Source organism: Homalodisca vitripennis, chromosome 3 (assembly GCF_021130785.1).
Source record: "Homalodisca vitripennis isolate AUS2020 chromosome 3, UT_GWSS_2.1, whole genome shotgun sequence".
In the NCBI taxonomy this organism is placed as follows: domain Eukaryota; kingdom Metazoa; phylum Arthropoda; class Insecta; order Hemiptera; family Cicadellidae; genus Homalodisca; species Homalodisca vitripennis.
The window spans coordinates 17,402,551-17,414,640 of NC_060209.1; the positions used below are offsets into that span (position 1 = coordinate 17,402,551).

The 12,090-nt window shown below is 37.0% G+C and overlaps 1 protein-coding gene across 1 annotated transcript in view; it reads left to right on the forward strand.

The window, feature by feature from the left end:
• LOC124356648 overlaps window positions 1–12,090 on the forward strand; it is a 63,346-nt gene continuing 51,256 nt past the window's right edge. Inside the window, exon 1 of the mRNA XM_046807775.1 lies at window positions 1–2,588. Within this exon, the coding sequence (XP_046663731.1) occupies window positions 510–2,588 (2,079 nt within the window). The 5' untranslated portion in view covers window positions 1–509. The remainder of the gene's footprint in view (window positions 2,589–12,090) is intronic.

Sequence of the window (12,090 nt, forward strand, 5' to 3'; positions counted from 1 at the left end):
GTCGGGCGGTAAAAATAGTGAGTGACCGTGTTGTGTTTTCGTACAAGAAATCTCTCTTGTCACATTTGTTGACATCACGATCGCTTTAGTGCCCGTTCTTTGATATTCTAAATTACGAATCGGCTTTGTTGTGTACAACCCTGGTGTTTTGTCCTGTGAAAGTGTTATTTATAAATATAAATATGCGCAACTAAATCAGTAACTAGAATTTCTTGAATTTACAACGCTTATATAATACAATTTCATTAAACTTTCCACTAAGGTAACATTTTGTTTTTGAATTATGGATAAACTAGTTTCAAATTGTAGCGACACACAAGTATTAATACATGACAGATGTGCGTAGAGTTTTTCTTGTTCGGCTGTGTGTACTAAACGTTTTGCAGTGTTTCTTACCAAAAGTGGTTGAATTTTTAAATAGATTTCACTCCAACTAGTCAAATAACTGAGAGGAGTGTAGACGGCACATGGACGTCTCGGCAGAGAGACCCGGATGAGGTCCACGGGGAATGTGTTGGTGGCCGCAGAAGCCGGATGAGGAACGCCAATGGGCGGAGCCCGACGACTTGACCATAGTGACCGCCCTTCCGCATAATCCTGCCAGTAGAGAGCGCTTCGATGAGGGCGCCATGGAGTCCGTCAAAACGCAGTACCTTCCGGAGACCCGAGCCTTCGAGGTCCAGAGTGCGAATCCTCGGAGAACACCCTCAACACCGCAGAAGCGACCCAACAGTTCTGGTAAGATCCTGGAACTCACGCCTCTGTGGGAGCAAATCCTTCGGTACAATCGACTCCCCCAGAACGTCGAGAAGGTTAAGGTATTCGCTGAGCTGGCCATGAGACTGTCAGACCCTGAGTGGGAGGTGAGACAGCACGCTATGCGAGTGTTGGTAGACTTGATCCCGGTGATTCCGGACTCGAATAACGACCTTGATGCTCTCATGATTCCAGTGGTCCTGACCGAAGTCACTTACAACCTAGAACATCCGGCGCCCGCGGTCAGAAAAAGTGCTCTGGACGTTTTGTCAACTTACATTAAGTATTCCTCAGATCCGGAGTTTGTTCTGAGGAGTGTTGTATCTCAAGGGTTAGAATCACCAGCTGCGAATTCCAATCTCGCTATGAGCGTTTTAGTATGCATCCCTCCTTTGCTGCAGGATTTGCAATCTATCCTTACAAAACGTCAGCAGTCCTTCTCTCACCAGAGTCTGGTCCAAATTGTAACTGCGCTGTCGAAAAAGTTGGTGCAAAACTCGTTCCAGCAAAAAACTATAGATGCGATGGTTAAGATAAGAGAACTGGTCGGAGAAACAAGATTTGACCATTTTCTGGAAAGTTACTACCCACAGGTCAAAAGAGACTTTGATGTGCTCTGCAAAGTTTTCGAAGTTCGATCGAACAATTCCAACTTGGGCGATTCGGGAATAGACATTCAACCTGAGAGCACACAGATAACGGACACTAATGACAACGAAGAGGACGATTGGAGTGATAACGAAGCACCTCTTCACCGGTCATCCAACGTCACTTCTTCTACTTCCACTACCGAGAGATCACGCTTCGAACTGTCCAAGGAAGAACTACACAAACTGGAATCTAACAGCAAGCTATTCTCGAGGACCGAAACGGATTCCAATGCAGACAGCCAAGAAAAAAGAGACGAGGATGCTGTTGATGAAGAAGACTACGCTCAGAGTGAGAGTGACGTGAGTGTGAGAGAACACAACTCTTCGGACACAGGAGAACAAGATAGTGAAAATGACAGTGATGGTGAGAAAGTGGTCAAGAAGAAGCCACATATAGATGATGTTTTTGGGGAGATGACTATTCACGACAATGAAGACTCTATGGATATTTTAGATGACGGACGAGTCGTAATGGAAACCGAGATTAAATTCAATTCAGAGACAGCTATCACAATGACCATACTGGAAGAAAAGAACAACGAAGGGAAGTTGCAGAATGAAAACACTGTGTCGCTGGAAGAATCCGAAGAGCAAGGGAACAGATTTACGAATGACTTTGTCATGCATGTTGTCGAGGACGATGAGAATTCCTTGAAGAGGACGCCGAGAAGGGTTCGTTTTGGGGGTGAAGTCGTAAAACTGAGGACCCCAGACAGTGATGTGACAATAGAAATCCATGAAGTCGACCCGAAAGAAGCGCCGATTTTAAAGTTCACTGAAACAAAACTAGAGGAAGTTTCAAAAGAACCTCCGAAAACCCCGAAGAAAACGAAAACTAAGAAAAAGGTGGAAGACTTGACCATTAGTGGGAAAGAGAGTATTCTGTATAGTAGGGAGGATAAAGTTGTAAAACGTCCAAGGTCGAGCCACATACCACTGCCAATTGTCCCTGCTCTTTCCCGCCCTCAGCTGCCATGGAGGAAGAAGCCAGAGCAGCCGACTGAAGATGAAGACTCATCTATACCCAATTGTGACGGTGGAGAATCTCTAACAAGCGGGTCTGAAGGAGAACATCCTCCGCCCAGGTCAGGGTTCCGGGACGTTCGGGTCGCCCAGGAGGCTGATGAGTGGCAGCGACTTGGGTTCATTGACCAAGGGCAGCTTGAGAATCTCGTGAGGAAGGTAAGTTGTAGTTGATTTTGAGAATCTTGACCTTATCTTGATTAAAACATTACTTTATCTGTTGTTGAATTATATTATGTATCAAACTATATAAGTTGCAAGTACAAGATTTTTTTCACCAAGACTGACTGCAGCTTGACGAACGTAGGTACTATAGTCGGTTTAAATTTGCTTCCTTGCGAGTAAGATTCTCATTTTGTCTGATAAGCTTGAATTAAACAGAATCCAAATCGAAAGCAAGTTGCATAAAATTAACCTCCTATCTCGTAATTTAGAGTCAGCCGACTGTCACAGTTATTTGTGGGTCATTTACATAAGTTAACAACTATTGTAACCGTTTATTAATTGTATGAGTTTTCCGTCTTTGACCTCCAAAAACATAAAGTTTGGTAATGAGAAGAATCATATTTCATGTACTTATTGTGATTCCAATCGAAATATCAATTCAATAACTCCTCATAAAATAAGATAAATGTCAGGTAAATATTATTCACAATCATAATCATTTATCTTTTTTACCTTTTAATAATAAATATTCTTTTCACTATCATCAATGCTAATGCCAATCAATTCGGAATATCCGAAGGTAACAGGTGGCAGAATGAAAAGGAAGGGATGGATTAATTAATCTCCATTATTCATAGATATCAGTTTTGCAGGAAATACAGGCAGTGATTATTATTTTATACTATACAAGCGTCACGCTCTCTTATTATTCAAATAATCTAATACTTTGTATTTCTGGAAACATTATAATTTTAATATAATTATTTATCTACTTTTTTGCACAATATTATGCTATATTTATGTTACTTTCTATGTACAGTTGGAAATAGTAAATATACGAGTATATTCGCTACATTCAACGGATTTACAAATATTTTCTTTTAATTCCTCATCTGTATGGGATTTGGGGGTGTACTGGATAAACTGCAGCTATCCTTGATACCGGTTGTTGTAATGTAATGTTTATTGAAACATAACTAAATAAATCTTATTTACTAAGCAATAGCATTTGAATTCAAGCGTCACATTTACCTTACCACGTATGTTATGTTCACGTTATTCTATACATGATATTCGAATTATTTTGAAACTCACGTGTGTAACTAAAATCCGTGTCGTAATCCTTGACCGTACTAAACAGGATTACGTTTCAGGAAAGTTTCCGATTCAGGATAAAGAAGAAAGATGTCCAAAAAAGAATTGATAGGAAAACTAGAGCCAGGTCCTCATAGAACATCGGCATCACTATTTTAGGAAATAATTCACTATGCAATGCAATATTGTAAATTCATTTACAATAATTTTTTGCCCATATCAGCTGATCTCTTTACAGATGATAAAGAAGGAACAGTAGTTAAAAATCCATTTTTTTACCTTCGTGCTGTTTTATATATATATATACAGGGTGAGTCAGAAATATGGTAAAATATTTTAAGACGTGATTGTAGAGCTAAAAATAAGAAAAAAATGTTATATAAAGGTAGGTCCGGAAACGCTCCATTACTGAGTAATGGCTGGCGAAAGATTTTGCTTTGTTTTCAGTTCACCTGGTGAAATTAAGTGATTCTGAAAGGTTTTGTTCTTACTTTTTAACTCAAATAAGATGGATGTATAAAGAAAAAATCACCTGAAAAAAAATCAAATAAAACCACTCTAGAGGTTGTAGTGTGAACAGTTTTTGAGAAAAAAAGTATGAAATTTGCCAAAAATCTAATAAAAAAATACCGTCTTAAATGTTTGATGTCGAATAACATTGTTAAATTGACCATTAAACAAATTTGTTTTCCTAAAACAGATTGTAGAGAATTTAATTCTGAAAACAACCATAATATAAACAAAGTTAACTAAATGTGTAAAAAAAGGTATGAAATCGACTCCTTACGTATTACACTACACAGCAATGTTTTGCTGTTTTAGAATAAGGAATGAGTATCTGATTGGTAACAGCTTGGTAATAATTAATTATTTAAACAACAACTATTTAAACATTTTTAAATAATAAATAATCAGCTTGGCATTTATTTACAGTATTAGATGACATAATGATGTCACCTCCTTGTTGAACAATACAACAAAACTGTAAATATACTATGTGCTTTGTGTTAAGTATTTTAACCAGTTATTTCCATCCATTTTATTAGTGATTTTGTGGTTGTGTGTTTCATTTATTAAAAATGGAAGGTAATATTCATCTGTATTCAAACTCTGATTTAGAAGACATGCATTTTAATGTATGGTTTGGGACGCTGCAATAGTACTTCAGCAAGACGTCTGTCTAGCAAGAGAACTTTCCTAACCGCAGGTGTCAAAGCGCAAGATTTTTTGCCACTGTTTACCAACGCCTATCTGAAACAGGTTCTTTGAAGTCTTCGGAGCATAGTGATGCAGGCATCGCCCGATCATGTAGGACTGTTGAATTAGAAGAGTTGGTTCTTAATAAAAATTCTGATTATCCTGAAAAGAGCACTTAGAGAATTGTCACTACAGTTCAATGTCAGCTAATCTAGTATTCGGAGGAATACTACACGAGTACCAGTTACACCCATACCACTTCCAGCATGTCCAAGCAACTCCATGTTCCAGCAACTCTTTTGCCACAAGACTACGCCCCCCATGTTGTTTTTTGTCGATGGCTTCTGTTAAAATGTGCTGATCCAAAACTTTTTTGAATACAATTTTGTTTACCAATGAGGCTCACTTTACAAGAACAGTTATCATTTAACTTCCATAACAACCACATTTGGGCAGATAGGAAGCCTCATGCTATCAAACCTAATCGCCCACAACATCAGTTTTCAGTAAATGTTTTGGGTTTGGAATCTTAGCAGATCATTTTGACGTAATTCGTGCTTCCTCCCAGGCATAATGGCGTGGTGTACTTGAACTTTTTAAGAGACGAGCTACCTAACCTGCTTAATGATGTACCTCTGAATTTGCGCCAAAACATGTGGTTTCTGCATGACGGGGCACCTGCGCACTACTCTCTGGCTGTTCGTAGACACCTAAATGAGAGTTTCACAAATCAATCGATAGGCCGAGGTGGACCAGTTTCATGGCCAGCAAGATCACCGGAACTTAAATCCTTTGGAATATTTTACCTTTCGGGGACATTTAAAAACATTAGTTTACTCTTTCCCAATAGACACACCATTGAAGAACTCCGATTAAACGTTTCTAATGGCATAGAAACCATTAAGCAGACACCTGGAGTTTTTTGAACGGGTCCGAAACATGATGATAAGACGCCTGAACGCGTGCATTTTGAACAATGGAGGGTCATTTTACAGCATCCTTTTTAATCTTTCGGTAAGACTAAAAGCGATTTTAGATGTGTATTGTATTTAAAAATAAAATTTTGAACTAAAAAATGTTTATTTTTCACCAGCTGTTACCAATCAGATACTCATTCCTTATTATAAAACAGCAAAAGTTTGCTGTGTAGTGTGATACGTGAGGAGTCAATATCATATCTTTATTACACATTAGATAACTTTGTTTATTATGTTTGTTTTCAAAATTTAAATTCTCTACAATCTGTATTTGGAAAAACAATTTGTTTATTAGTCATTTAACAATGTTATTCGACATCAAAAATTTAAGACGGTATTTTTTTATTAGATTTTTGGCAAATTTCATACTTTTTTCTCAAAACATGTTCACACTACAACCTCTAGAGTGGTTTTGTTTGATTCTTCAGGTGATTTTCCTTATACATCCATCTTATTTGAGTTAAAAAGTAAGAACAAAACCTTTCAGAATCACTTAATTTCACCAGGTGAACTGAAAACAAAGCAAAATCTTTCGCCAGCCATTACTCAGTAATGGAGCGTTTCCGGACCTACCTTTATATAAAATTTTTTTTCTTATTTTTAGCTCTACAATCACGTCTTAAAATATTTTACCATATTTCTGGACTCACACTGTATATATATTTATATATATATATATATATATATATATATATTTTAATAATATCTGTGATGTGTTTTTTATATGTGAATGGATGATGATTAGGTGTATGTATTATAACAATCAAAACTATGATGAACAAAGGGACAATAGTGTACATCGAGGTCTCATGGTTACTTAAACCAGACCGCCTTTTAGGCAAAGGAAAAAAAACGCGTAAAGTTATCAGACTTACGAAAGACAAATAAAATATAATCTGTATAAAAGACTGATGAATTACATCAATGAAAAAAAAACAAGAAATGAAATTGTCATACACTTGCTTGGTCCCCACTTTCTTATTGTAGTGGGATGTGACATATTATACTAACCATTTCGTAACCCTCATCGTTTAAACCATTCCTTATGGTGAGTTACAGACTGTACAAGACACTAATAATAAAAGTCTGGAGATAACCAATATCTCATGATAACGATTATTACAGTTCCTCTTCGTCTAAACCTTTCCTCCGGCGATTTACAAACTGCCCATACATTAAAGGATTCTCGAGATAACAATGTAGCATAACATCAAACCTGGGAAGGTTATGTTCTAACAGACATTCCTGGTATTAAATAGAAATTTCTAAAGAATACTTTAAATTTTAGTATACTTTTTTTTGGTAAATGTTAACATTATTCGTTTTTATAAAACTTTTGCTTGTTTTGTTCCTTAACCTTTAGTATTACGTTTGAACTGTAGGTAGCATTTATTTGTTCCCTCATGTTTGTAACCACAGCTGAAATGATCTGTTAGACTTTACTAGCGGCCATCTTGATTTTAACGTCATCAAACACTTCCACGTCCTTTATCTGATAGTAGAATTATGATATCATTTTATAGATGTAGTTAACACGCCTTCCTTCACACAATTTTAAAGGTTTTTCAATATTTTATTAGATGTTTTCTGAATAGACCTGACTCTAATTGTTTTAACTTTGTCGTTCAAATATTAATATTATTCACTTTACAAAAAGAAAAATCGTGGAATACGTATTAAAGTACGTATTTAAAATGAGACATTTCCAATGATTATAGGATGAGTAATATGAACTTAAGTTTATTTCAGTCATATCCCGTTTTTACATGGTTAAAAGCTTTATGTTAAGATTTCAGTTTAAGTGTTAGAAAGGGCAGGTTTTTAGCACAGTTTAAAACTGTAAATAAAAGTAATAAATAAATAATAAACTTCAACTATCTCACAATCTGTTGTTACATTAATGTACTATGGCATATAACTTACAGGGTTTATGCACCAAACACGCAATGCACAACATGAGATCATTATAGCCATACTGCTCCAGTTGTTTCTCCCAAAAATCCAGAGTAAATACTTTCATATAAAACCCTTCATATCAATATCGTGTGCATCAAAACAATCTTAACCTAATACAAACGATGTCTCAGAACACATTATCAACCTTTTCAGGTATTATTTCTGGATCGAAAGACAAATCAAACATATCATATTCAAACATTTCAAAAACTCAACAATTGCTCAAACAGCTGTAATATTTATGTATTTAAAAAAAATTTAGGAATTGCTTATGTTTTAAATTTGAAATTTGATATATAGCTTAAGTCCTTAAGACCTATTTATAAAAAATGTTAATTTTTTACAAGCAGTAAAATAGAATTGTAGAAGAATAAGTATAGTTCAGTACTTGATGGACAATATAGACATAAAATCCCTGGTAGGTCACTGACGGAATTTGAACCTACATACTTCTTTCCGAAAAATTCCACCATCTTCAACCACGTTATTACGGGCCTTCCCATTGTAAATCAATTATCAGTGGCAGTGAAGTTATATTAATAATAATAGCAGATCAACAATATCACTTAATTCCGGATTAGCATATCTACATCTTTCACCATTTTTATAATTATATTAAACATGTTACAGCATTGTAGGTTGTTACATAGCATTTGTAGTTTAGTTAATAGGTGGAATTAACATAAATTATAAACAGAAGTCTTTATAAGACTAGCTCTTAACTGATAAGTTAAGTACCACGACATACAGTAATTTACCAGACTGTTTTAGTTTCTCGACATTTCCGCAAATTGCGTGAGCGGTCGTCTCAGCTATATTATTAACAAGACGCTGTCTCCAGACAAACCAGACCGATGCCCTTTCGTGTCCCAGTAACAAGGCGCGCAGCGCAGCGTGAGTAGCAGCCACGATAACTTTCCTTGTCTCGCTGGTTGACCCAACTCAAACCTAGTAGAGACAGATGCGTTATCATGCCCCAGCAACAAGGCGCGCAGCGCAGCGTGAGTAGCAGCCACGATAACTTCCTTGTCACGCTGGTTGACCCAACTCAAACCAAGTAGAGACAGATGCGTTATCATGCCCCCAGCAACAAGGCGCGCAGCGCGGCGTGAGTAGCAGCCACGATAACTTCCTTGTCACGCTGGTTGACCCAACTCAAGCCAAGTAGAGACAGATGCGTTATCATGCCCCAGCAACAAGGCGCGCAGCGCGACGTGAGTAGCAAGCCACGATAACTTCCTTGTCACGCTGGTTGACCCAACTCAAGCCAAGTAGAGACAGATGCGTTATCATTGCCCAGCAACAAGGCGCGCAGCGCGGCGTGAGTAGCAGCCACGATAACTTCCTTGTCACGCTGGTTGACCCAACTCAAGCCAAGTAGAGACAGATGCGTTATCATGCCCCAGCAAACAAGGCGCGCAGCGCGGCGTGAGTAGCAGCCACGATAACTTCCTTGTCACGCTGGTTGACCCAACTCAAGCCAAGTAGAGACAGATCGTTATCATGCAAACGTTAAGAGCAGCCACAGCACACGCGCAAGCCAAGTCAGATGAGCTACCATGCGCGTGAGTAAAAGCGACGATAACTACCTTGTCACGCCGAATGACCCAACTCAATGCCCATGTCACGCTGGACGCAACTGCTGAAGACGTAACTATTTATTGAGTTTATGTATACAATAGGTGTTTCCTTGGATACTGTGGTACGGTATGTGTAAACATTCGGATGTAATACCTCAGCAATTCTTTGTTTTTTTTTATTATTATTCTGTAATCAACCAAAAATATAGCATGAAATTCTTTTACAAGTGTTACTCAGTTAAATATATGAATTGAACTAAACACAGCATGTAATTAAGAATCGTCACGTGTAAATATGTGAAAAGGGTACTCTAAATCTCATAAGCATATTTATTTTTATATGATGAATAGTATGAACTTAACTGTGTTTGTGTGTGTGTCAAGTCACAAAATCTTTATTCAGTAATAATAAGACAAGATAGTTTCAGTCCCCATGCACCACAAGAGTGCGTGCGGGAAAAATAATACATTAAAAAAACAATTCTTTCATCTCTGGCAGTCTTGTGAAAATTTCTTAGTTATACACCACATTTATACCACATTGAAACTCCCTTACGCCCATCTACAATGTTACAATTTAAGTCTGTGACGAATCTCTTTTAAATTATTCTAACTAATTCATAATATTTTTAAACTACATATATTACTGTAAACTATTTAAGCAAAACAAGCAATTAAATATAAAGAGAGTAACGTGCAATAAACTATATAAACAAACAAGCAATACAATGTTAATTGAATATCAAGCAATAACCGTTATATATAAATATGCCAAGAATCAACAATAAATATGTATAATTTACCAGACACCCCCTTAACTATAAACAAATAAATATATAATAAATACTGTACCCAAATAAATTAAACACTGAGGTAATATGCACTTCTGCCATTTATATTTTGAATCTTGAAACCGCGCATTGCACTGGGCTACCAGGCGGCTCATGGCCCATGGTTCCCCGAGGTTGCCTAATCAGGCACCGCCAAAGCACATGGTGACACACCTAGTCCCTGTGAAGCCCATCTAGCACAATATGCGCCCTTAGCAATAAACAATGAACAAAAATGCATACCAGACAAAGATACGCTGAGCGGGTAACCATAACAAACCTCCAACACAGACATCCAAATACATACATATACACACATACATACACACACATACATACATTGTGAATCATACAAACAGGCCTACTAGTGTGTGTGTGTGTGTGTGTGTGTGTGTGTGTGTGTGTGTGTGTGTGTGTGTGTGTGTGTGTGTGTGTGTGTGTGTGTGTGTGTGTGTGTGTGTTATTAAAACTTATTAATGTTTTTTTATGAATTGTTAATAATTTTGAGCATCTTATATTATAGCACTAATAGCACTGAGCATGATATACTCCTTTCTCTTCAGAATGTTTTCAGTTGTAACACCGACGACTCAGATTTTATATAATGTTTTACAAGTTATTTCTTATGGAATAATCAATTCTTAATTTACTCAGACTTGCAGTTCAACAAAGTTAATTAGAAGTGAGCAACATACAAGATTAAAACTGAGCGCTCTCCCTATAAACTGATCAAAGTTGTACTACAAAACAATATAAGGTAGGTTATCAGATAAGACCACCATGTACAACAAGCAACAATACCCGAGTGGCTAGAGGCCAGGCCTGAGTGGCCTGTATGATTTATTACATCACGCTAGGGTACACGGACTTCCCTTTGACTTGGTTTGGGGGTGGAGGGGGAGTACTTATAGCGCAATAGGGCAATCTTTTGGTAATTTGCGGTTGGTTCCTTATAAGCCGAAAAATCACTATCAGCTGAAACGTTCTAGAAATTCTAGGCACATTATATACATTTTCTTTTATATAAGTTGATAGAAACCCTGTAAATTGTAATGTTTTCTTTAAATTAATGGATTAATTCTCGGATTATATCTGGATAATTGTTGAAACTGTATATGGTGGTGTGAACGGATACCATAATTTAGTACATTTGTTGTTTTTCAAAATAGAATACTACGTTTCGAGTGTTGAAATATATCCTCTTCTTCAGGTGACATGAGGGTACACAAAAAGAAATCAATACGGCGATAAGGTCATCAAAGTTAAACTTTATAATAGAATATGCTGTACGTAAAACATTCTAACATATAGTTCAGAGTCCAGGGTGGTCATCGGAAGCCAAACCAAAACGCATTGCACATTCCTCGACTCTCTCACCTTCTCTGATAATGAAGCATGGGTGTTCTAGTCCACATGTTCTGTGCAGTCTTATGGTTTGTGGCGGGCCAAATATTTTTCTCTCAGGATGACAAGATGACATATATCTTTCTCTATTGATAAATTACGAACTATTGCATAATGTTTTTAATTAACTTTAAGTACCTTGTGTGGCGACTTGTTTTTCTGTCCTTCACGCTGGTATTGCTTTATGGATCAATCAACGTTTATTTATTTTTTGATGTACCTAAGGAGGGTAGGACATTATTAAAAATTCTCTTAGAGAGGTGTATGCTTCCTTGCTTTTTTCCTACACCATTCAGATATATTAGAAACCGGTGTTATTTTTGAATTGTGACTAGCTAAGACGGGCTCCGGCTACAACAATGAGATAAAAAAAAATTTGTCCTTGGGAAAAAACCTTTACAATGAACCTTATGTCCTGGTGTGCGACGAGGTTCTATTTCTTGTTCCTTTACGGTAT